Source organism: Notechis scutatus, chromosome 6 (assembly GCF_049901735.1).
Source record: "Notechis scutatus isolate UNSWTSFEM ecotype Mainland chromosome 6, rNotScu1.2, whole genome shotgun sequence".
In the NCBI taxonomy this organism is placed as follows: domain Eukaryota; kingdom Metazoa; phylum Chordata; class Lepidosauria; order Squamata; family Elapidae; genus Notechis; species Notechis scutatus.
Window position 1 is genome coordinate 14,512,808 of NC_142014.1, and position 27,267 is coordinate 14,540,074.

Below are 27,267 nucleotides of genomic sequence, written 5' to 3' on the forward strand. Positions count from 1 at the left end.
ATATATAAAGATGTATTTCTTTTCTTTTTTTGTTATTATATCTATAAAATGTCTTTAGGATAGATTTGGGAAGATTATATGAATTGTTATAAAATAAACTAAGTAAATTATAGTTATCTCGCAAACTATGAATGAATAAAATTACAGTCAAATGATTGTTCAATAGTGATACTAGGGTATTCAATTTTTGATTGATAATATGAGTTATTATGCAATGTAACTGTAATTGAGACTATGAAATGGATGCACAAATTTTTTTGTAAACCAACCGACACACTGCTTGTACACTTATGAAAGAAAGTTGGATGTTTTTATGTTTTGTTTGTTTGTCTTTAAAAACCAATAAAACTTGCAAAACAAAAGAATGAATCTAAATTTACTGCTGATTGAATTTATATAATTGCACAATACGTTACTGTATATCAACCTGTTTCATTCAAGTTAAATGTGATGGTGGACAGAAGCTAACCCTGAGGTGAAGGGATCTCATCCAAGGAAGTTTCTGCAAATTGGAAATTTAGGTTTATTTTATGTCCCAGTCTGATTGGGATTTACTTACGTATTTGTATCCAACCTTTATTATTTTTACAAATAACTAAAGGTGGCAAACATACCCAACACACACCTTCCTCCTCCTATTTGGCTTTGCACTGCAGTCACTTTACAAGTCCTGGAGAACAGTGGTTGCGCCAACCCACAAAAGGAGCGTATGGCTTTAAAGTTGATGGGCCTTGGCATGCTTGCACAAAGGGGAGAAACTGAATGGCGCTAACTTCCCTGCTGCCAGCTTGACTTGCAGTAGCCTGCAGATTGCAACCTCCTCCTGTGCTTGAAAAGATGGTCAACCTGGAAATCCTCAAAAGGTAGGAAGGCTGGAGGTGAGGCTGAGAGCGAGATCTCATCTGGGGAGATCAGATCTGTGGCCAGGCTGGGTCTGGAGGCAGTTGGGAGGTTTTTCTGGGTTTTTTTAATTGGGACATGGCACGCCTACGTTAAGGACTTCGAGAGCAGTTAATTATGAAGAAATAACGCCTTCCGTTTTCAGCAGCTAAAGAGAGAGAGAAGATCCCAAGGCCGCCCTGCCCGCCCAAAAAACAACCCCCTTTTTTTGTTCCATTATGCCAAGCAGCTGCTTTCCACCACAGACCTCCTTCTCCTTGCTGAAACTTGGCAACCCCAACCCCAAGTTAGCCAGTTTCCCCCCTTTGTGCAAGCATGCCAAGGCCCATACACTTTAAAGCCATATGCTCCTTTGGTGGGTTGGCGCAACGGCTGTTCTCCAGGACCTGTCAAGTGACTGCAACGCAAAGCCAAATAGGAGGAGGAAGGTGGTGCGTTGGGTATGTTCGCCACCTTGAGTTATTTGTAAAAAATAATCAAGGTTGGATACAAATACCTAAGTAAATCCCAATCAGACTAACAACGGGGGAGGCGAGAGTAGCCACTGAGGAGGTGGAAAGGGGCCCAGGGCCTGTACATCCCGCGGGGTTTGTTTCTCTCTCTCTCTCTCTCCCCCCCAAAATGAGCGCGGAAGAAAGGAAGGAAGGAAAAGGGCGGAGAGAGAGAGAGCGCGCGCGCATGTGGCCTTTCGGCGCAGCCAAGGGACCGACGCGCGGCTCTCCTCCTCCTCCTCCACCCGGGGAAAGCGAACGGGAGCAGGCAAAAGGGGTGGGTGAGTGGCGTGGGTAGGGGACCCAGTGCCGTGGAGCCCCTCAAGAGGGTGGGACACCGCACCAAAGGCCCCGCGCGCGCCCTTTATTTCCCGGCTGACGTTCCTCTGAGGTAAAATTTTGGGGACGTTCTTCTTCCTCCACCCCCCACCCCACCCTCTCTCTCCCCTCTTTGAGGGCAATCTGGGGAAGAGGGAGAGGCCGCGATGGCCTCCCCCAGGAAAGGCTTCTCCCGCCAGGAGATCACCAAGACCGTCTGGGAAGTGAGGGAGCGCTACCGGGAGCTGCAGGCGGTGGGCTCCGGAGCCTACGGCGCCGTCTGGTAAGTAAGTGGTCGCCCAGGGCGCCCCTGGTTGGAGGGCAGAGGAAAGAGCCCCGAAGGAAGCGCTGCGAAGCTGCCGGAGCGAAAGTCCGGCCCCGTCCAGCCAGGGAACAAGGGCCTCTTCCCGCTGTTTCTTCCTTACACACGTTTTTATTTATATCTATATCTATATCTATATCTATATTTATATTTATATTTATATTTATATCTATCTATCTATCTATAATCTATCTATCTATCTATCTATCTATCTATCTATCTATCTATACATACATATACATACATATACATACATACATACATATACATACATACATACATACATACATACATACATACATATATATACACATACACACACATCACACACACACACACACACATACATATACACACACACACACACACACACACCAATAAGCCTGTTCCGCGACAGCTGGGAACCAGAGGCGGACGCCCGAAATGCCAGCCTTACCACCTTTTCTTCCACAGACCTGGGGTTGGACCTGTTCACACGATACCTTTGACCTGGGTAGTGAGGGCGGGATCCGTTTTCTCTAGGTTTCTCTCACTTCGCATCAGCCTGGGGGTGTCTCAACGCGCGGAGACCGCGGAAAAAAATAAGACTCCGGTAATCAAAAATTAACAGTATGGTTAGTTAAGTTGGCATGCAGATTGAGAGGTGTTTTTTTAAAAACAACAAAAAACAACAACCTGTCGTCTGAATGCAGCACACTCTCCTTTTGTGCATTGAAAGTGAACCCAGAACCAACGGGTGGTGTTAGCAGGACTTTCGGGTGGCTTTGAAGGTTGAATTTCTTTAATTCTGCTCTTTTTGCCCTGTTATATAGAAAATGCGGAGGGAGGAGAGAGAAAAGTTACTGCATTGTTTTGGGACAGAGAAGTGGGGTAACGGATCTTTGGGAGAGGGGAACATCTGAAACAACCTTGGGCAGTGAATTATAATTTTGCAACAACAACAACAAAATGTGGCTGGTTTTTGTAAAGGGAAATGCTTATTTTTTTCCCCCCAGAAATATTTTCACAATACATGCCATTTTTACTAACTGGAAATGACTCAGCCTTTTAGCATCTTTGCTGCCACAATGAATTAATCAAGGAGAGAAGCAACCTAGAATTAAGGAGAAATTTCCTGACAGTTCGAACAATTCATCAGTGGAAAAACTTGCCTCCAGAAGTTGTGAATGCTCCAATACTGGAAGTTTTTAAGAAGAGGCTGGATAACCATTTCTCTGAAATAGTATAGGGTTTCCTGCCTAAGCAGGGGGTTGGACTAGAAGACCTCCAAGGTCCCTCCCAACTCTGTTATTCTATTATTCTGAATGTCTTGTTGGGAGTAATTTTTAAAAAAGCCAAATAAACAGAAACCCAAATTTTCTTCTGGAAATCTAATCCCAAAAATGTATAGGCACTATTTAGCCAACCTAGGAGGATAAAAAACAAATTGGACCTGTTTTTATGGATGGGAGGCTACCAGGAGATTCTATAGTTATAGAATAGACTGGGAAGTTGAAAAAGCAACTGAGGAAAGGGCAATTGCAAACTGCTTCTATATTACTGCCAAAAAGCACTATGAAGTGTGTCCGTTACATTACATCACATTACATCCTGTCCTTTCTTCCTCTTTCCCTTCCCTTTTAATGCTTCATTGTATGATTTCCATCTATCAGTTACTGGTTTCTTCTCTTCTGTTGATCCCAGATCTCAAATGGAAATAGGAAAAATTGATGTTTTACTTCCTCTGGCATGTGCCCTGATGATGGTTGGTGTAATTGGCAGTTTGAATGCATTGAACACGTCAGAGCATGGCCATGGAAGTGGGAGAGGATGGTGTAACCCCTCTTGTTATGTTTGGTTGTTCCTCAGGTGTTGAGGTTATTGTAGAGGTGAATCTAAGTCGCTTCAACCTTTTGGACTGGAGTGGCATATGACCCCCAGTAAATAACAATATGTTGTTCATCTATCTTACACACACTCATACACAAATCTCTCTCTCTGTCTCTCTTACACAAAACATGACCTTAAGTAATTACACTCTGCTGAGGTGAGTTCTTAATTCTTTGATAAAGTATCTGTTTCTCATGCAAAAGGTCTCTGGCTCCTCTAAAAAGGAGGTGATGGAAAAGAAGTGTCAGTGAGTCAGTGCCAGTTAGACAAACGATACAACTTGAGCAGTTTCTTAGGTTTCTTGTTACGATACACCTCTAAATAGCAATAAGCAATAGCACTTAGACTTAGATACAGCTTTACAGCCCTCTGTAAGTGGTTTACAAGTTTACAATTTGGGTCCTCATTTTACTGACCTTGGAAGGATGGAAGGCTGAGTCAGCCTTGAGCCTGGTGAGATTCGATCTGCCAAATTGCAGGCAGCTGGCAGTCAGCAGAAGTAGCCTCAGTACTGCACTCTAACCACTGCGCCACCGTGGCTGAAACTGATCAACTTACAAATAAGCAGGCTATAGTCTGTTATTAAGGCAGAAGCATGTAGTTAACTGTGTTGGTGGTGCTAGGAGTGAGCCTCCCGTCCGTGAAGAATTTTCCCAAAATAAGAAAACTTCTTGCCGCACTTAGAAGGAGAACAGGGCAGAGGTAACCTCTTTTAAACAACCATTCTTATTAATTTATAGACACCTTTGTAGCACAATAAAAGATAGCTGAATTTTTCCACCTTAGAAGGTTAATAGGGTAGCTATTTTGGCTTGACAGGTCCACATGTCTTCTCTAGTTACATCTAATGCAACTCTTCCTGTCTCTGTTAAGTTCAGCTATAGACCAGAAAAGTGGAAGCAAGGTGGCTATCAAGAAGTTGTACCGCCCATTTCAATCAGAGCTTTTTGCCAAAAGAGCCTACCGGGAACTGCGCCTCCTGAAGCACATGAAACATGAAAATGTGAGTACCTGCTCAAATGAACTTTTTATCCCACAGTCCAGAAAGTCCTTGCACACTCTGATTTAGCAGCCTAACAGGAACTAGTTCACATGGACTAACATGGATCTAGATCAGTGGTAGTCAGCCTGGTCCCTACCGTCCACTAGTGGGCGTTCCAGCTTTCATGGTGGGCGGTAGGGGTTTTGTCCCCTACCGCCCGCCATTACTGGGGAACCGGTGGGCGGTTAGAGAAAACTTTACTACTAGCAGAGATACAAAAGTGGGCGGTAGGTATAAAAAGGTTGACTACCCCTGATCTAGATGATGATCTAAATCATTGTTGTTATTTTACTATTTCTTCTAAATGAGTAAGTTTTGCACAATCTTTCATTCCTCCACTGCCTCATCAACTATATTAGTAAAAAAGTCATGAGATAACAGAAGCCTGGTATGGACAAGCATTGCTTAACAACTCTAGTTTAGCGCTTCATAAACAAACTTCCTTTCCCCCCCAAGTTGGCCATGAGAATGCCATCTCATTTTCATTTAGCATTAACTCTGAGCCCAAACCTGGGATAAGTTTAACAGAACAATCCCAAATAAAAATCATCAGTAAAATTATGTGTTTAACCAAGTCTATTTGACACTAATCTCATAGTCCTGATAATAAAGGAACAGAGCAGGTGGGTGAAAATGCTAACCATAGCTTACTTTGTAGTCTAATATTACAGAATGCCACATTAAATAATTATTAATGATTATGAGAGAACTGTAGAGCCTAATGAACAAGTGGCGCCAGTTTGATATTTTGTTCACCAAGCTCTTTGGCTGAATGGTATTGCTTTGTATTTCTGTTTCCATGCTATTTCTATCTCAGATGCTTGGAATTCTATAGGAACTGTGGCTTTAAATGCAGTTTTACAAATTTTGTTGAAATTTTGTTTTAATTATAACTGATTTTTAATATATTGATACTGCAAAATCTTAAATTATTTTTGTGATTTGGAATTCCAGCCTTAAAAAACTTATCTATATATCTATATTTCTCTCTCTCTCTCTACACACACACACACACACACTTTTATACATAGATATGTGTGTGTGTACATACACATACATGTGTAATGTAAATAGTTTACTATTATGTTAGAACAATAATGCTTTGTGCAGAATGCCTATTCCCCTTTTTTGAAAGCTAAAAAGACCAAAGGTTTTTGCTTTACCAGTTGATACTTTCATGTGTTTTTGATAGGATTAATTTTCTGTCCAGTTAAACATTATATGTTTTGTCTAGTAATTGTCAGTACTGATTGTGAATCTGGGGATTGAGGAAGAGAAAGCTGTTTAACAGTTTTGTTAAAGTGCTGTTTCAGAGTTTCTGTTTTAGCGTTGCATTTTAGCATGGAGCAAACTGAATATATTTTGATTAATTACTCTTTTTCAACACTAATCATCTTCTATTTTTCTGCCAAGCAAGTACATTAGTAGGTAAGAATCAGGCAGGTTTGTGTTTTCATGTAAGTTAATTTGATCAAGATTTTCTTGATGGAAATGCACTGAATCAAGACTTAGCACTTTTTTGGGGTCCTGGCTTTGTCATTTCTCAGATGAACACTTGTGGGTCATGAATTTTCATGAAAATATGTCAGATAATTGCAGGCTTTTAATATTTTATTTATTCATTAAATGTTTAGGGAGGGGTATCTATGTATGCTGTGTTGCTAAACCAAATCTAAAAAGTGTAGAAACCTTTTAGTGGTGAAGAATCATAGTTAATTTTTTTGCCCAAATGATGTCTACAAGAGCTTTACATCTTCCTTGTGAACAAAACTTAGGTAGAGCGATATAGTGAGAGTTTTTTATTTTTTAATTGTGATAAATCCTTTAAGATTATTTCCTTCTGTTGCCTACCTCAAAATGGTGTCAGTTTGAGTAGATACAGTTATAGTAGAGGAATCTCTGAAGATGCACAGAGGAAGCTTCAGGTCAGCAGTTTTCTTTTCTGATCCAAGGAGACATTCTCAGGAACAAAACAGTGGAAAAAGAAATATGATCTCCATTGACATCCTTCTTCATGTGAAGTTTTTCTAACTTCCAGAGTGTTTTTAGAGGAGTTCAAGGGAAATCTCAGTTCTGCAATTTGCTCTCAGTTGCTCAGATCCAACCTGTATACATGATATGCATGCAAGACATAGTATACTAAACATATAGCATACCATTTCCCTACACAGCAAAACACACCCTGAATTCGCCAATTATTTGTTTGTCATATTTAAGAACCTTCCATCTCCTTCACAAAGCGATTCTGGGAGGTGTACAATAAAGTATGAAAAACATATACAAGTATGTCAAATTTAAAACGGGCAAGGGAACAAATTGATTAAAAGGTGGGAGGCTGTCAGGGCACCAACCCTCCCTTTCATTGGTGCAAGAAAAGGTGCAGATCCGTGTTTTTAACACCTTTATGAAAGGCCAAGAGAGTGGTCCCCGCTCACCTCACCTCTGGGGGTGCGTAGGCTTTCACGGGGGGCGGGTGGGAGGGCAGAGAAAGCTCTCTTTTTGGACCTCACCAAGTCACTCATTAACTGATGGGATCTGCAGCATATCTTTCCTGTGGGATCAGGTGGGTCAGGCTGATGGGATAAAGACAGTTCCATAGGTAACCTGACCTCTAGGGCTTTAAAGATCATAATCAACACTTTGAATTGGACATGGAATTAGACTTGCATGTTTCTCATGCCAATAATTGCAATGGCACTATTTTCTTATTTGTGTTTCTCTTCTTCTGTAGGTAATTGGGCTTTTAGATGTCTTCACACCAGATCCTTCACTGGATACATTTAATGACTTGTAAGTGTATAATTTTGGGGAAAACTTTGGCTTCTGTGTTATGATTTACAGTAAAATAGATGCTGATCTCAAATTTCTTTGTATTTATATTGATGGAATTATTGTTGCTTCTTGCAGACCAGATTTTCTGGTTCGCGGGCAGTCCCAGTCTGGTATATGGCATTGGCGTCAGGGGGAGAACAGGGCTTCAGCAATGTCAGTGTGTGTGTGTAGCATCTGCAGATGGTGGTGCATTCCCAGTTTCTCACGTGGCCCCTTGGGAAAATTAGTGGTCCACCCCTGTTCTTGGTTAAGCTTGCTTTGGAGTTAACTGGATCAGTTTGGAATCTGGTTCTTCGTATTAAGATACATTAATTGTTGGTGAGCATTGTCATTATGCTGTAAGAATCATGACTATATATAAAATAAAATGACATCACAACCATCTATATCAAGGGTCTTCAAACTTGACAGCTTTAAGACTTGTGGACTTCAACTCCCAGAATTCCTGAGCTAACATAACTGGAGGAGGAATTCTGGGAGTTGAAGTCCACAAGTCTTTAGTTTGAAGACCACTGTAAAGACAGATGTTACGTCTTTATAGCGTTAAGTAGAAAATGAAACTTCTGAAAGAACTTTCTAGTTTTAATAGTTAAGATTTCAGTAAATAAAGCCAGAGGACATTTAGACCATATCTTCCAAATAAAATATAAACCAGCACATTAATGCTCGTTTTGTTTTCCAGTAGTGTAAATATTGCTGATGGAATTATTTATGTCTTATTCTAAAAGTAGTTCGATTATTAATTTGTTAGGTTTATGTGCTACTTTTTTGTTTTATCAGGCCAGTTAAATATCTGAATTTTTTTTAAAAAGTTTGCTTATTATTTATAATTAGGTATTGGAAGATGTGGTTATTTATTAAATAGTAGATTGGCTAAAGCAGCTTTTTCTACTTGACAGTAGCCAGGTATTGATCCACAGTTTCTGTTGTATTCAATCAACATATAAAACGGCTGAGACCGATGGATGCTGTAGTGTGGAACACTTGGGAAGTTTAAGCTATTTGTACAAAAAATAGAAATATGTAATTTCTCCCTCCCCATCTAGCTAGAGAAGTCTGTTAAACTTTTATTAGTTACTTAGGTTTGTGCAATTGCTTCCCATAAATAGTTTATTTTCCCGTCTTCTGCTTTAAATTAGTATTGAATTTTTGCATGTATTTGTCAGCTTTTAACCCTGTGTTTAAAGTCCTACGTTTTCTTACTACATGTGAATACAGTAATATCCACCATACATGTATTAGTGTAAAAAGGCTACAGTTATTAAGTTACTTCAACCATATTTTTGTCATTAGTTACTTATATTGTTGGAATAGCTTGCTAGCTATTCAGCAGCTTTGCAATATTTACAAGCTGTGGCACATTAACCATAATAAAATCATGGAGGAAAGCACACATCAGTGTTTCATTATTCAACAATTGTCAGCACTCCAGGCCTGGTTCTTTGTTTATCCTGTTTTTTGGTTTTTTTAATCAGAAAGCTCTGCTTTTTCCCTTGCAGTAAATAAAAGTCCCCAGAAGCTGAAAAATACCTGCTTTTTTTTTGGCCCCTTTTTTAAAATCAGTTTTCTGCAAATTTCACTGTTTTCCTTTGAATTTAAATAATTGATAGCAGGATATAGATTGGACTACCTTAGTCATGTTTAAAGGGTTAAATGGATTTCATTTAATTAGGACTTCTAATTAAGCATTAACAATATTTTATTTCTTCTGGCAAGCAAGATAATACTTCTCCATGTGCCAAGCTTCTCACTCTGTTCTGTTCCAAAGCCCCCAAGTCTTGGTCCTTCTAAGTATCTTACATCTTTTTATCAGTCTTAGTATTAATAGCATACTTGTGCCTCTTCATTGATTGATTGATTGATTGATTATTTATTTAAGACATTTATATGGCTACCCAACTCACACACGGTGACTCTGGGCAGTTTACAGCATTAAAAATGCTATTGACAGGCAATAGGATGATCTCCAATTGACTTTCTTGATAGCATTATGGAAATTACTTACATTATCTGCCTCTAGGAAGTATGCATTGTTGTCTATGGTGCTGTGGATCCCTACCCCAAGAAACAGTTCTGCTTTAAAAAAAAAATTAGATCACTCAACATAAGCTAAACTATTTAGTTCAGCTTTATGTCCTTATGCTTATAAGCAACATTTTCCTGGAGGAAATTTATTTACAATGGTCAGCATTGACTTGATGGCATCTTACCCTGGTTATACAGATATTGGCCTTGCGTATGTCATAAAATAATATTGTTTTGGAACGTACCACAGAAAAGCTACCATGCTTCTTGGTTTATAAAGCCTGATTACTTTTAGTTTTGGATATTGCTGAACCACAGATCATAGTTAATTCCTGATTTGCTTTGATACTCTCTCCAAAATGTCTTATTTGAAGGAAAGGAAGAAAACAAATCAGGCTTTGATTAATTTGCTTTTCTGCCTGGCTGGTTTTACTAAACTAACAACCTTATCTGTTACTTTGTTTTATTTTTATTTTAATAATTTTTTTTTAATGTATTAACTTTTTTAACCCTGTAGTATGCTGACCAAAGCCACTTGTTTATGAGATAGATGGCTATATAAACTGATTCAATAAATAAATATTTTTTAAAAAAACCTGACAAAATTCATATATAGACAAGCTTCATTTTGTGTTGGAAATGTGGATTTGAAGGACTGCTTTATCTGTGTGTGTGTGTGTGTGTGTGTGTATGAGGTGCTCAGTCATCCCCACTCATCCTGGTTTCTGGTTTGCCTTCTTGATAAATATATTTCCAGATGATGGAAGGATCAAAATAGTAGTTTTGCAACCTGCATCCTCTAGCTCAGCCCAGTTTTATGTACTAGTATAAAACTATGCCAACTGTAGATAATGTTATCAATCAACATTTATTGTTCTAAAGCAGTGGAGGCTAACCTTTTTGGGCTCCCATGCCGAAAATTGCATGCGCACTCGTGTGTGGGTGCTCACATACCAGCAGCCAGAAGGCAATGTGCACGGCCCCCCTGCGCATGCGTGTGTGACCCCCCCCAGCACACCACACATCTCTGTGCATGTGCACACGATCCCACACGGGCCATGCATCTGCGCATGCGCACATGACCCCCCACGCATGCATGTTTCTGTGCATGCGTGTGAGACCCCCCGTGCACCTCATGCATCTATGCACATGTGCATGTGTCTCCCGCACACTCCCACGTATGCACGCCAGATACCCAACAATCAGCTGTCATGCGGGTGGTGCGCGCATGCACATTAGGGCTCTTCCGGGCGACCTCTTGTGTGCCGACATGGCTCTGCATGCCACTTCCGGCACACATGCTATAGGTTCGCCATCGCAGTTCTAAAGCCTAAACCATTTGTGGCGTTCAGTTAAAAAAAAAGAACAGAAAACCTTTATATAACACAATGCTTACTGGAAAATAGGATCCATTTTTACATGGTTATTTTATAATCCAAAGTAAATTCTATCTTGTTCTCAACCTTGGTAACTTACTGTACGTAGAAAAGAGTTTTGCCACCAATTCTCTAGAATTTTAGGAAAGGTTTCAAAGCACTTCTTTTTACATTGACCTTTTTATTATATAGATAATTCCTGCCTTACAACCATTTGTTTAGTTACAACAGTCCTGAAAAAAAGGGACATGACCATTTTTCACGCTTAGAACCATTGCAGCATCCCCATGGTCACGTGATTAAAATTTGATGGATTGGCAACTGGCATGTATCTATGACGGTTGCAGTGTCCCAGGACATGTGCTCCCCTTTTGCAACTTTCTGACAAGCAAAGTCAATGGGGAAGCCAGATTCCTTTAACACCCATGTTACAACTGCAGTGATTCACTTAACAATTGTGGCAAAATTCAGGTAGCAACTGTCTTGCTTAGCAACTAAAAATTTGGGCTCAAGTTTCATTGTAAGTCGAGGACTATCTGTAGTCCAATGTAATGTTCATATTTAAAGATAGATTTATTTGTTCTTTCTCTATACTGTCCTGATATCTTCTAACTGAACTATACATAGTCTGGCATGCCTTTCCATGTTAAGTTGCTCTACAATATTACAATTAGACTATAGAATTTGATTCAGTTCATGTTTAATTGCCTTTTCATTTTAGCTACCTTGTCATGCCATTTATAGGAACAGACCTCAGTAAAATAATGAAGCATGAGAAACTAACTGAAGATAGGATCCAGTTCCTGGTTTACCAGATGTTAAAGGGCCTAAAGGTTAGCTCTTTCTCTTTTAATTGCTTGTTGGTTTTTGTCATTTTCTTGAGACACAATATCTCCTTTGCTTGTTGGTTTTTGTCATTTTCTTGAGACACAATATCTCCTTTCCTATGATAAGTAGCAGTTAAGGCATCATGCTATAAACCAGGAGGCCGTGAGTTCTAGCCCTGCCTTAGGCACAATGCGAGCCAGGTAACTTTGGGCCTGTTATTTTCAGCCCTGGCAAACCACTTCAGAAAACCCTTGCCACAAGAAAACTGCAAGAATGTGTCAAGGCAGCCTTTGATAATCAGACACAATTGAATGGAAGAAAAAAAAATACATAAGGAAACTCCTTATGCAACTTTCTAATCCACTTTATAGTGTGTTTCAGTATAGTGTAAAATTACATATTCATTGACCGATGGAATTTGAAATTGGAATGTGTTTTTACAAATCCTTACTCTGAAGGAATTTTGATTCTTGTTACATTTTCATTGAACCTTTCTCTTTATCAGGCTTAGGCCTCGGCACTGATGAATTTACTGCAAAGCAAGGAAGGAAAACAACAATGGCCTTTGATTACCTTGGGCCTCATGTAGTGCTCTGTTTTTTTAAGCCAGAAAGCTATCTCAGTTGCTATGTGCAATCTGGCCCAGGTGCAGGGAGAATGGAAAGGCCTAAATATTGTACCTGGCTATTTTTCATGTTTGTTTAAACTGCCTATTATGTCAACAAGAAATGGAAACTATTTTTTTTTAAAAAAGAAATGGGACAGTTGATGTTGGAATACTACCAAGAGAGGATTAAGAATGATTTCATATATTTATTTGATTGATTTCCTACCTTTCCTCTACAATTTTGAGGACACAGAGAGCATTTATCTTCCCATAACAACAACCCAGGAGATATATGAATTGTGAGAGTGATTCTAAATCATCCTGTTTAGCTTTCATGGCTCAGGTGGATCTTGAATCTCTGCCTTCTCAGTTCCTAGTCCATCACATTCATCACTACATTACAGAATCTCCAGCAGAAATCATTGCTTTTTCCTGTTCCTTGTTAGCTTCTTAGGAAGCTTTGCTTACCTAAGAATATTTCCAAATATTTCTGACTTGTAGGACTAGTCATTCATTTCTTCTACGTAAAATATACTGTGAATATGTTGTGCAAATGTAAGGACTCATGCTAAGGTTTCAAATATTTCTTTCCTGCTAATATTATAGTAGGAAGAAGAAGTCTAAGATTAAAATGGCTGAAGGCTCTAGTTTGGGAACCCCATAGTGATGGCAATGCCATCTGTTAAAATGAGACAAGGACAGAAATAGAACCCAAAAAGAGCTGTAGTATACAAAAGCACCATCCAAACTCTGTTTTGCAAATTCATTTTATCTGGAAGTTTAGTGCTTGCAGAGAAGAAGGGCAGACAATTGGTCTTGAGCCATAGTTCAAAAGACTGGTTTCCTACCTATGTAGGTAAGGTGAAGTGTTGGTCTGTAGCAGAGAAATAATAGCAGTAGCAGTTAGGCTTATATACTGCTTCACAGTGCTTTTACAGCTCTCTCTAGGCGGTTTACAGAGTCAGCATATTGCCCCCAACAGTCTGGGTCCTCATTTTACCCACCTTGAAAGGCTGAGTCAACCTTGTTAACTGGTTTTGTAGAAGAATTCTGAATTTTGTAGTGCCTGGTTTTATAGAAGAATTCTGAATTTTCCATTCATATGTTTCTCAATCTAGATATCTGGTTTCTGGCAACTTAAACAAAGATTGATTTCTAGGTTGGTTGGATTGAAACTTCCATAAAACACAGCTAAAGTACAGGAAGTAGGATCTTTTTGAATTGAAAGACAAATTTTAATTTCAAAACCTTGTCATGGACACTGACAAAATGGCTGCTTCTTGTTGAATTCTTGCCCATTCACCTAACAAATGTTATAGCGGGCGCATTCATGTCACAAAATAGCATTTATGAGATAGCAGACAGATTGAACAGTTCTGTGTCTCACACTCTAATCTTGCAAGGTGCTCATTATTGCCTCAGATTACCTTTATCCATTAACAGTGCAAAGTGCACCATTGAAGACACCAAACATTTTTTATTCCGAAGAACTATAAAGAGGTTTTGTGGGGCCCAGAGGTATATCTGTAAATATAGACAAAATTACAATTTGATGTTTTGCTTAGCAGAAGACCTTTTCTAAACCCCAAAAAAGGAAAGTTAGATCAGGATGAAGATGACTATTTGCATTCCAGTGGTTCTCTATGGATTGTTTTTGCCATTGCCTTGCAAAGCTTTGGAACAACAACAAAAATTTCATTGATAGCAAATGAGTAAAATATTTTTTGTTTCTTTCCACAGTATATCCATTCATCTGGCATAATTCATAGAGTAAGTAAAACTCTTCAAGCTTTCCTTTTTGATCAGTTTAGTTATTCTTGTAGAAACATTCTCTTCAATCACATATCCATATATAATACTTGGGATTTTTATACTGAACTTTTATACTGAAATATACAAAGAAAGATAATGTTTATTGCACAATTTCAATCATTGATAACTACAATACCTCTTTGAAAAAGTCTTTGCTATTTTAATGAGAACTTGATAATGTATTCCTTGGGTTCTTTGATGTACAAAGCTTAAATGCAAATTAAACTGTATCTTTGAGGAATTATTACAATAACATTTCCAATTCAGTATAAATGCAATGAATAGTACAGGTTTCCTTTGTGATTGATTAAAAGGAGATCAGGATGTTTGGATGCTTGTAATATTTTCATTTTGCTCAGTGGAAATGTTATAGTAATATACATGCATACACCTGTTTGAGTTTGGATTTTTAAAAATACTTTGCTTGCTCCCTTGGCTTCTGTAATTGTTCAGTCACTGCCAAAGAAGCTTCTGATCTCTTCAGTATTGGTCCCTATGTTCATATTTGGCAACACATTAGCCCATTTGCATTCTGGGCTGTTGTTTGTCTTGAACAATTTAAAAAAATTGCCTGCCTTTGAAATAAATACTTCCAATTACAAATAAATTCAGTTTCAGATTTCTTGTTTTAAACATCTTTATAGGATTTAAAACCTGGAAACCTAGCAGTTAATGAAAACTGTGAGTTGAAGGTAAGAAACTGAATGTGCTAGTGGCTTTTTCAAAAGTAAATACCGGGGAATCTGGAATTATGTCAGATATAGCTAATGCGAAAAGCATTTTAAAAATGAGAACAGGTTGCAGTCTGTAGCACTATTGTGTGAAGTAACAGACTGTTAATGTCTGTGTGCCTGGATTAACTGCAGATTTCCTGACTAAGGGTAGACTCTGCAACATTGCACACTATGTAAAGATGATTGCTTGTAAAAGAAGTTTGTTAACATTTTTCCAGAAGCTTAAGCTTGAATGTTTTCATAGATAATTATAGGATTTTATCCCATTGTTTGTAAGAAGCAGAATCAAGTCTTTTTCTTCTACAAAAGGCCATTTAAAAGGTATCTTTAATTAAGTTGTGGGAAATAAGATACAAGCTGGAAACATAGCATGCACTCCTGGATTGGGGTAATGGGAATAAAATGCTGAGTGGACAATCTAAGGCTTTTGTAAGGCTTTCATTTAGACAAGTGAGCATCTTAGTAAAGGCTCTGTTGATGGGGTTCATGTAAAAAGCTTCAAAAATTAAATTATCTTTGAGTTGATATTGTTAGTATGGATTGGCTGAAGCTACAAGCAGTTCAGTATGATCTTCAGTTTGGGTCTATGTTACAACTATAGCTGGTTATCGAGTTCAAGATTTGTATGAATTCATGGCAAACAGACAATATTTCTAACAGTATTTCTAATTTCTAATATTTCTAATAATCCCTAAGACAGCACATTAAGGCAACATACATTGCTTAAGTTTTGTTAGAGCATCATGGCTGTGCTTAAATAGGTATACTGTTTTAAAAAAATATTCCAACAGAAAAAGAGGAATAAAACAGAGGTTTTGATGTTGAGTATGGAAATCTTGTAGCAAAATCCTCTGAAAGTATGCAAAGCTTCTTAGCTGCCAACTGTTTTAATTGCAACTTTAATATAAGAAAGCAATTACAGGTATCCACAATTTATGGCTAGTTATTTAATGACTGCTCAGTCATTACAGCCTTGAAATTGATGCTTTAGAGATCATAAAGCGCTTCCTGCCATAATAAAATGTCACACTGCTTCCCCATCGCATGATTGCATTTTGAGCGCTTGACAACCTGTTCACATTTACAACCAGTTGCCAAATGTTCTGAAATCGTGATCGCCATTTACAGTTTTCTCTGCCAGCTTCCCCAGTGTTGGGAAGCACCCAGCATGGCAGCGGGAGATCAAGCTGAGAAGCTAGCCTGGAATCACCGCACGACCACAAAAGGGTCAACCCTCCCTGAGTTAATTGGATGGTTCTGTTCTGACCCACGCCCTTTTCCAACAAATCAAACACAATCCAAGTGGAACAGAAACCTTTTAATGCTTCTGCAAAATAATTAGCTGTGATAAGCACAAGCCTTGCCAAACTGTGCGAGACTTGCCAAAAGATAACAGACAAGAAATAATTTGCAATACAAGAATCTTCAAATACAAACTCAGGATACTGGAATGTCCACGAGGCTGGAGTTTCAAAACGTCTTTGCCTTCTGCAAAGAATGTTCGTTTCACAGCTGGCTTTTATCTTGAAGGAGGGGCCATTACCTTGCAGCCTTACTCCCGAGTCTCCCATGCTGTTGTAGCTGCTCTTTCCTGAGAGCAATCCTGCGCGCACGCGCGCTTGGCACAGGCTCCTCGGGAATCTCCTCATTGCTGCTGCTAGCCCCCACAATCTCTGAAGGCAGCAGTCCACTCCCTAATGGTCCTGGCCCCTCACCTGTGTCCTCGCTTTCCTCAGCCGTCCGCACCTGCTGCCGGCTAACCACAACAGGTTCCCAAGAGTAGGCTGCTAGACTGAGGAGATTCCTATATTGTAGACAGAACATAATAAAGTAGTTAATTCAAACTCTGCATGTGTGTGTCTAGTTGTTTGTGTCTAATACCCAGAAAGTGAATAAGAAAAGTTTGCAAATGGAAGTTATGTTGGATTTTAGGTCCATTCCCCTAGTGTACAAAGGGACTTTCCCTCCCTCTATGCAGGGAGGAAAAAGCCTTCCACACACTGGAGTAATGGTCCTCAAATCTGGCAAAACATTAGCCTTCTCATGACCATTCTCCCTGGCCTGGGCCTTCTCCTGCCTCCACCATGCCCTGGAAGCCCAAGCCCCTGCAGTCTGCTTAACGACCCACACTATTGCATTTTTAAAAATTGCATTGAGTTGGATCCACATGTTGATACATGTAGTAATGAGTAATGAGATTGATTTTCAAATTGTACTTCCATTAACTTTGGACATAGTATCCCTGAATTCTATGTAATGCCAGAGGTCTTTGACCCTTTCTTTGCGTGGCATTTTGGAGTAGCTGATAATGGGGGAAGAAAATCTGTTTCTGCCAGCTACACTGTCATGGCCTAAAGTAAGCTCAAAGCTTTATCAGTAGCTATGAATAGATGAATAATAAACTGAATTCATGTGGTTTCAGTTTTCTGCCTTTATGATTATATAACGTAAAAAATAATTCCAGTGAACTGAGATTTCCACTTACTACTGTCAGGAGAAATGTAACATGTTGAACTTGTGTTTATGATGCTTGAATAAATAGCATGTAATGAATAGGCCTTTGAGATTCTAATCCTTTACTTGCAAAAATGCTATTTAATATGAACAAAGCTACAAAATCCAAATAACAATTTGCATTCCTCTAAAATAAGGGTATCATTTCATTGCAATCAACTATTTGGATAATGTAAGTTGAATGGAAGTGATGAGAAAATATTGGGATATGAGAAATAAATATTTTAGCAGTGTGACAGAAATGTAATGTAGCCTGTTAGGAATCTCTTATAACTATTTTCAAGGGAATAGGAAACATTTTTAGAGCAATGTTTAGGGATATTTTCTAAAGTGAACAAATCTGATTCCAATTCAAGGCTTTTATGACAATTCCAGAAATGAAAGTTTATTATATTTTGTCTTCCTCTAAAACAGATTTTAGATTTTGGGCTGGCAAGACATACAGATAGTGAGATGACTGGATATGTGGTTACTAGGTGGTATCGAGCCCCAGAAGTTATACTTAATTGGATGCATTATACACAAACAGGTAATTTTTGTATTTGCTAGAAACTGCTTTTCTGCGCTGGGGTTTCTGTAACCACTAATTATATAATTTCATTACTTCTATTGCAAAAGAGTGGCAGCTTGATAAAAACCACCTTGTGATCTCTTTGTAGACCAACTGAAAAACTCAGTTTTATTTACAGAGACATTGAATAACATTGCAAAAAAATTAACAACAGGTAGTGTAGATGTTTGCATATTAATTTCTATAACATTTCTAGAGGGAAACCTGTTGGTTCTAGTCATCTGCAGGACATCAGGTAGGTTTCTGAAACTCTTGGGTTTCAAGGCTTTGCCCTTTCTGCAATGTCTGACTTCACTTGTCTGGTTTTCCTATTCAGCCATTCTTAACATTGGCCCCTTACCACAGGGACTTGGAAGCCAAGTAGCTATATGTAGCTCCTGAAAACTCTGCTACACGTACTCTTTGTTTGCCAATCATTTTGTTCAGCGACCATTTGAAAAGGGGGCGGGAAAGGGGTTACAGGTGGGGGGGGTTGGGGGTTGGGGCCTTGCACTATGTGATTTTACAACCTGGGCACTGGCTGCAGTTACAGTGGTGCAGTGCGCTGATTGCCACTTGCAACCTTCCTTGCTGGTTTCCCCAAAGCAAAGATCCATAAGCAGACTTAGACCAACAATTATTTTATCTGGGCTAATTTTAGTATTAATTACTATATTAATTATTTAATTATTAGTTACTACTGATTGCACTTCTGACAAGGGAGGCTGGTGCTTCCAGAAAACCCATGTCGCAATAATAAGCCAACTACAGAAGTTTTATTTTTATTTTTAAATAATAGTCTACTGATTCATAGAACTCACTGGAGCTGATTTTTTTTTCCAGTCTAACATAAGATTTATGAGTGGATAAAATGGCAATGATGCTATATCACGCTGAGCTCCTTACATGAAAATTTAAAATGTAATAAAGAGATGGCACAACAGATAGCTTTGATTTGGATCATACCTAGCTGCTTCATCAATGCTAAAGAACAGAAACTTTGAAAGAAAGAAGATGCCTGTAGCTCAACATTCTAAAAAAACATTCAATGATCCATTGAAATTACAGAAATAGAATGCAACATTTTCAGTTACAAATCACAAAACCCTGGTTTTGTGCTGTTGCTTTCTTTTTAAAGGCTTTGTTGATTGATGAGCTGAATTTAGATGCCGCTCACACCAATTTAATGGGTGCATTTTTTTGTGTTTCAGTGGATATCTGGTCGGTGGGGTGTATAATGGCTGAGATGGTAACGGGAAGGCCCCTTTTCAAGGGCAATGATCGTATCCTTTCTTGATGAACGTTTCACATTAAGTTGAAGAAATATGCAAACATTCAGGTATCAAAGTAAGCCACTTCGTAATCACTTCAAGTGAAAAATGTTCACTTTGAACTATTTACTTGCAAACATCAAGCCAGCTTTGGAGGTCTGTAGCTTTGTCAGAAAGTTGCAAGATGAATAGTTTGTCACAGCTCATAGCAATAGAAATAGCCCTTGGGATTATATACCATCCCATAGCACTTTACAGCACTCTGGGCAGTTTACAATGAAGAAGCATATTGCACCCAACAATCTGAGTCTTCATTTTACCAATCTTGCAAGGGTGGAAGACTCTAGCTATGTCAGGATCGAACTCCAGTCTGTGGGCAAAGTTTGCCTGCAATACTCCATTTTAACTACTGCTCCACCAAGGCTCTGTTTTGATTAAATTTAATTAAATGCTGGTTGAAAGTCACATTTTTGATTCCAACATTTGGCATAAAGGATTGCATTTTAGTTTAGTTTATATATGTTGATGCAGCTAACCTTTGAGCTTATCTTTTTTTTTTTTTTTTTACTGTCACGGACATTTTTAGAGGCTCAAAATGAGTTATGAAGAATCAGTGTTTAAAGACAAACATAGCTTTTTATCTTCAAAATTTAGAAGCTGAGATCATTGATACTAGTTTAACAAAGAAAGAAATCTAAAATTTTAATGTAGGTACGAAAGCCTGAAAACACTCAATGAGATGGCCAAAAGTGTGGTTAAAATAAACAAAAGTGAAGATGACCCATTAATGATTGTTTGAGGGGTATCCTTTTAGTTGTTAATTCCTAGCCAACTGCTGGTAGTTATGAAAATGTATATGAAATATATGTGTTATATGCTTTGATTTCAACAGTAAGAAAAATAGGTTAATTATATCATTTTTTTAATAACACGCTGACTAAATATTTGATTCCTGACTTTGACATTCAGATCTGGACCAGCTTACAGAAATTATGAAAGTTACAGGCACACCAACTCAGGATTTTGTTCAGAAACTACAAAGCCAAGATGTAAGTTGCTGCTTTTGCCAAATTTACATGAGCAGGTTCAGAAATAGATGGTTCTGTGGAACTTAAGTGTACTAGTTCTATTTCGAGATTTTCTTTTAACGCAGCATTGAAAGCAGCAAACCAAGGAAATCTGGTTAGAAACTATTAGAAACTTTTTTTTAGTTGGGTTTTTTGATACACTTTTTTTATTCACAGTCGTCCATACCCCATTAATATAAATGATTGCTATCTTAAAAGCTATACATCATAGGAAATTTTATATGGCTCTAATTTTTAAAAAGAAATATTTCAGATACCTTGTGTTTAAAACTTTAAATTAATTATTGTTATTCTTTTACCCTTAAGATGTTGCTGAACTTCCCCTTTCCATGTGAGGTAGGCTTGATGTGAGAACAAATTTTCACATGATCGCAAGAAAATGATCTGAAATCAAAGAAAGAGATAGGTGGAAACTGTTTATCCTATCCAATAGAGCCTTCTGACCACACTTCTGATGAGATGGATAGCTATATAAATTTGATTAATTACAATTAAAAATCACATAGACAAAAGTAAAAGGCGCAAGAATGTAAAACTTGATTTCACTACAAATTGGATTTACATTGTATACAGGTAATCCTTGACTTATGACGACAATTGAGTCCAGGATTTATGTTGTTAAGCGAATTGTTAAGTGAGCTGTGCCCAGTTTTACAACCTTTTTGTTAAGTGAATCACTTGCGGTTGTTAAGGTAATAACCCGGTTGTTAAGCGAATCTGGCCTTCCACATTGACTTTGCTTGTCGGAAGCCGGCTCTAAAGGTTGCAAATGGCAATCCCATGGCTTCTGAGTAATGCAACTGTCATAAATGCATGCCAATTGCCAAGGGCCCAAATTTTGATCAAGTGACCATGGAGATGTTGCTATGTAAGTGCAAGGTTCGGTTGTAAATCACTTTTCCAACGCCGTTGTAACTTCAAAGGTTCCCTAAATGAATGATTGTAAGTTGGAGAATCACCTGTACATAGCACTTCCTTTTATTTTTATTTTATTTATTTATTTATTTATTTGATTTGCCAATTGTTTACAAGATAATAAGTATAAGTGTATACATAGTTGTGAATACATGAAATGGCTACATATAAGAAAAATAAAAAGAAGAATAAGAGAAACAATAGGACAGGGACGGTAGGCACGTTGGTGCGCTTATGCACGCCCTCTACAGACCTCTTAGGAAAGGGGTGAGGTCAATAGTAGACAGTCTAAGGTTAAAGTTTTTGGGGTTTGGGGAAGAAACTACAGAGTCGGGTAGAGTATTCCAGACATTGACCACTCTATTGCTGAAGTCGTATTTCCTGCAATCAAGTTTGGTGCGGTTAACTTTGAGTTTGTATCTATTGTGTGCTCTTGTGTTGTTATGGTTGAAGCTGAAGTATTCATTGACAGGTAGGACATTGCAATGTATGATTTTATATACCATGCTTAAATCAGACCGAAGACGGCGTAATTCAAGGTTTTCTAGTTCTAGAATTTCAAGTCTGGTGGCATAAGGTATTCTACAATGAGTAGAGGAGTGGAGAACTCTTCTTGTGAAATATTTCTGGACTTTCTCAATTGTGCTAATTTTGTCACGGCCTTATAAGCTTTTCTGTAGTAAGCCAATCAGAAGCTCTAATATCCTTGAAAGACAGGTTATCTGTTTCAGTCCTGTTTGCAGAGAGAACAATTTCTGCCAAATTTTAATTCATTTATTATAGCCAACTCTGAATATAACACAGGAGCTGGTTTTGTGTGTATAGATATATGTAGGAGATGTGGTGGCTCAGCGGTTAAAAACTCTGAACTTGTCAGCTGCAAACCTGACAGCCTGGATTTGAGATCTGATCCCCTTGTGACAGAGTGAGCTCCTGTTACTTCTACCATCTCCTGCCCACTTAGCAGTTTGAAAGTGTGCAAAATGTGAATAGATAAATAGGTACCACTTTGGTGGAAAGATAACAGCGTTCTGTGCACCTCAGTGTATAGTCGTGCTGACCACATGACCACAGAAGCGTCTTTGGACAATGCTGGCTCCCTCAGCTAAGAAACAGAAATGAGCACCGACCCCTAGAATAGGACATAACTGGAAAAGGGAAACCTTTACTTGTGTAGTGTGTATGTGTGTGTGTGTGTGTGTACCCATCTGCAAGATTTATGATTTGCCTGCATCTGGGATCTGAGAAAACAAAATCAAATTATCTTAAACTGTAGAAATTATTGAAAGTAGGCAAATTGGTATGAACTAATTTAGGAATTTCAGGTCCAAAGTGAACTCGTATGTAATTTGTCCATGTATTCCATAAATGGATTTTTTTCCCCATCTATTCACCAGGAATAAAACCCAGTTTGATGGCCTCCAATTTCTTTTTTCTTTGTTTCATTCCCCGAATTCATAAACAATTAATATCCAGTAATCTTTGTATCTATTCATTTTAAGGCAAAAAATTATATCAAAAGACTTCCACAAGTACAGAAAAAAGATTTTGCTGCCATTTTGAAAAATGCAAATGCTTCAGGTAAGTTAAATATTGGTGGATGTAGTATATTAGAAAGTTTATCAGGTTAGTAAACAGGCTGACTTATCTTCTATCTTCTTAGAAAAACTTTCAGGATTTTTTTTTTTTTTTTTGGTGCCCTGTGAAAATTTCATTGTAGAATTATTTTCTCAATGATTTCTTCATAATTGTCAGATTATCTGGCTAATAAAGGTCAGCTTTTCCTGCTAGATACACTTTATTATAAATTACAGTTCTTTGAGCATCTGTTCAACTACATGATATCTAGAACAGGGGGGTCAAACCGCACCATCACGTTGTCATGTGACATATTGCGCCTTTCCCCCCCCTGTGCTAAAACAGGTGGGCGTGGCTAATGCGTGTCTAAAAGACGCAGAACTTAACACAAAATATTAAGTACATGCTTCATCTATTTCCAGAGTGTTTGTCCTTAAACTTCCTTTCTGGTTTGTTTGATCCAGCTGTGAACCTTTTGGAAAAGATGCTGGTGTTAGATCCAGAGAAGAGAATAACAGCAAGTGAAGCTTTGGCACATTCTTATTTTGAAACCATTCATGATCCTGACGAGGAAAACAAAGCAGAGAAATATGATGACACTTTTGACAACATGGATCTGCCCCTGGATGAATGGAAGTGTATGTTTGGAATTGTTTGTGTTGAATAGCAGTTTTCTAATGACAATGAGATTGGTGTAGGAAACTTTATCTACATTCTTCAAATAGATTTTTACACATTTTAATTAAAATATAATTCAGGGGAACTGAAGAATCTGCTGCATTAAATAAGGCACATAGAAATACTTCTTTGTCCTTGCTGTTCCATTCTGTCTTTTTGACCTATATTATTTCCTCTCCTCCGATTTTCTAAACTCTTAGACAAATGTCTTTTCTATGCTCAGTTCTACAATAGACTTGAATACACATGGATGGACAAGAAATGAGAGTACAGCATGGAGAAATGTAAAGAGCTATGAAAGCTTCTATAAGCAGAAATAGCATGGTATAAATTTAATAGTAATTACTAAAACTGCCCTTATCATGAGGGAAAAATATTATTTGCTGACAGCATTCTGTAAATTTTGCATTACGGGGATTAATTGGGGAGATTTTTTTCTGTCCTTGTGTTTTAATCAGACGCTCATGGTCATTAAGGTGGCTAAATTCTTTCAGAGTCTTACAAGGCTATGTGTGCAAGCTATATACTTCCATACCATGAAAATCATCAACTACTTTGTGTATCAGGTGGCTTTTAAAGTACTGTAGTAAGATCAAACTGGCTCTTTTTCTGAGAATCAGTAAAGGAAGAGGATGGGAAACTGCATTCTTTTGGGTTTCTAGTTATTGGATGTTTAAATTACCTGAAATATATAATTGGAAAAGCTACCATCATCAACCCTCTATGTACATGTAAACCTTAATTGGGCCAATTCAAATTTACAAAATCGAGCCCAACATTCAAAATGTTATATATAATTAGATTAATTTGTTGCTGCTGGCATTTTAAAATGGAATGCCATAAATTGTGTTTTAAAAGTTCATCTATAGCTAAATGGGAGACCTCAAACTGTAAGCTACTGATGACATTGGTTAATACACTTAATAATACACTTATGAGATCTCAGGAAAAGATAAACAATTTTAGTTAACAAATGTGACAAGCTTGCCTGCACCAAGCTCCAGATCACTTTTCTCCTTCTCCCAAATCTGGATTACTGCACTGTCTTACTAAATTTTGACTTTTTTTAAAAAAAATACTGAATCTAATGTGAATATTTTTGTGTTTCTTTAATTTTTCCAGGTATCACATATAAAGAAGTTGTAAACTTTAAGCCATTGCAATTGCCTGAGTCAAAAGAAACGGTAATATAACCTCAAGTTGTGTGTTTGCTTAAAAACTGAGTAAAGAAAAGAGACTGTAAATATTATATTTATGTATATGTATATATGTATATAATTGTACAAATCTTTTATTAAATAAATTAGATGTAACCATTTTAATATGAATTTTGAAGCTGTTGTGCTCAAACCTTTTTATATCGTAAATTATAGCAGTCCCTCTTGAAAAAACCTTAGCCCTATTATAATAGAAACAAAACTTTTCCCCCAAGATTCATACTTTTACCACTTCTATTATGATATTTTTCAAGGTATGCTTCAATTATAGGTAGTCCTCAACTTACGATCACAATTGGGATCAGAATTTCCATCCTAAATCATTGTGGTTGTAAGTTGGATCACATCTGATGTTATGATAATTTTTACAGCCCTCATTACGTGAATCAATACGATCGGTAAGCAGATCCGGTTTTTTCAATAGGCATTTTTTGCCAGAAATTGACAAAAAGGTCACAAATTGCAATCACATGACTGCAGGGATGATGCAGCAGTCATAAGTGAAAGTACAGATTGTAAATTGCTTTTTCCAAGGCTGTTGTAATTTTGAACCATCATTAAATGGTCATAAGTTGAGGACTGCCTGTACTTAACCTATATTGAGTCCATGCACACTTGTTGAGAACCAGTTGCCTATATTTGAATATTTGTTTTGGAAGCTAGTGCCTTTATAAATGAGATTATATGATTATGTGAATGTTTCATTCTGCCTCCATGACTATCTCTAGAAACAATTCTGTAGTCCCTTCTCTTCCTCCTACTTTATAGATTTCCTAGTATATAGGTTACCTATGTGCTCATAATTTCTGGTACTCCTTTTAAAAGTTCATTTGAAAAATACAGCAATTTTCTTCACTGTGTGCTCACACTCAGCTGGAAAACAACTGCTAATGTGCATATTGAGCATCAATTTCATAGAGTTGCAGCTAGCAATATGGACCCTATGAACATTGGAAACTTACAGTCAAGTTCCTGTATTTCACAGTGACCCAAAGCCCCTCAACCAGCTCTTCACATAGAGATAATCTGAAACAGCATAATCATAATTGCCAAACAATTACTGAACATCTTTATTTTTCTATAATAGAACTTTTCATACTTGATTTCAAGGGGAAACATTGGGTAGTCAGTTATATTTAGTTCTAAAAAGAAGTACATAACAAGTGAAGAAAGGCAAGACAACTTAAGGTTTCCTTCATTTTTTGAAATGAAAGCATGGAGTGGGAGTAGATGATATTATATGCACTGAGAGTAGATGATATGTTGATTAAGTCAGATTCTCTTGTTCAGTATTTCCTGTTGTGACTGGCACAGGTAATCCAAGGGTTTAACCTAGTAATATTTCCTACTTTTGTTGCTTGAAATTTGATAAACTAATTAAAACAGGGACTTTTTTACATGCAAAACGTACAATCTGTTTGCTTCCTGCCATGTGTGTGTGCTGAATTTTATCTAAATTTGCTGCTTTCTTTTTGCATATTTGTTTTGCTGTGCAGGGTTCTTTCCATGAAAAAAATCTAGAATCCTAAACTCAACCTTCTGTAACTGTGAATATGCTCCTTTAAAAAAACATGTATAAAAAATGGTTAATCATTACTGAAATAATCCATCTCTCTGGTAAAAACAAGCCTTCATAAGATATGACTATTGACTTGGAAATATAGCATGCCATTCCTTTTACTTATCAATTCTGTTGATGCTGAGAAACTCAGGAATAAAAAAAAACAATAACTGTTTCCTTTTAAAATGAAATGTAAATACAAGCATGTTGTAAATTAAATGTATTGTACATTCTTTGCAATGCTTTGTCTACCTCCAACTTCAATAAATAACAGTAATAATGTTTTTCTTCTCTGTTCTAAACAGTTTTTCGTGAAGCTAGCAATTTTTTTAAAGGCAAATATTGCAATTAAAATCAGGTGAAAACAGCTGCAAAGATACAAACAACTGTTCTCTTTTTTCGTTCAATTAATCACAACCAATGCGATCTCTAGAAAAGAGGCAGTTTCTTCAAAGAGTTCATGTATTGTTTTGCAATAAAATTCCAACTTGCAGCATAGTTCTATGAAGTTACCACCTGTAGTTCAAACTGGAAGGCAATATCCAGTGTTCATTTAGGGAACATCCTCTAAATCGGGTCGCCAATCTTTTGGACCTCAGGGACCACCAAACTCATAATTTTAAATCCCAGGGACCTCTAACAGGTTTTGTGGGTGTGGCCTAATTTGTGGATGTGCCTTGGTGGTCATGTAACATTATAAATATTTATATAAATATTGATATTTTTTTTTTATAAAAAA

General features: G+C 37.6%; 1 protein-coding gene across 2 annotated transcripts; it reads left to right on the plus strand.

The window, feature by feature from the left end:
• The first annotated feature begins 1,657 nt into the window (after positions 1-1,657).
• MAPK12 (mitogen-activated protein kinase 12) lies at positions 1,658-26,810 on the plus strand. 2 transcript variants are annotated; one of them, XM_026669037.2, is made up of 12 exons: positions 1,658-1,992; positions 4,774-4,903; positions 7,674-7,732; positions 11,897-12,008; positions 14,351-14,380; positions 15,067-15,114; positions 18,085-18,199; positions 19,432-19,503; positions 20,461-20,540; positions 22,997-23,075; positions 23,537-23,710; positions 24,873-26,810. In XM_026669037.2, exons 1-12 carry the CDS (start codon positions 1,877-1,879, stop codon positions 24,941-24,943), a joined length of 1,086 nt encoding a protein of 361 aa, XP_026524822.1. In that variant the 5' UTR covers positions 1,658-1,876; the 3' UTR covers positions 24,944-26,810. The 2 variants fall into 2 exon arrangements, with proteins under 2 accessions (XP_026524822.1, XP_087825523.1); XM_087969397.1 differs by lacking the exon at positions 19,432-19,503.
• Positions 26,811-27,267: the final 457 nt, after the last annotated feature.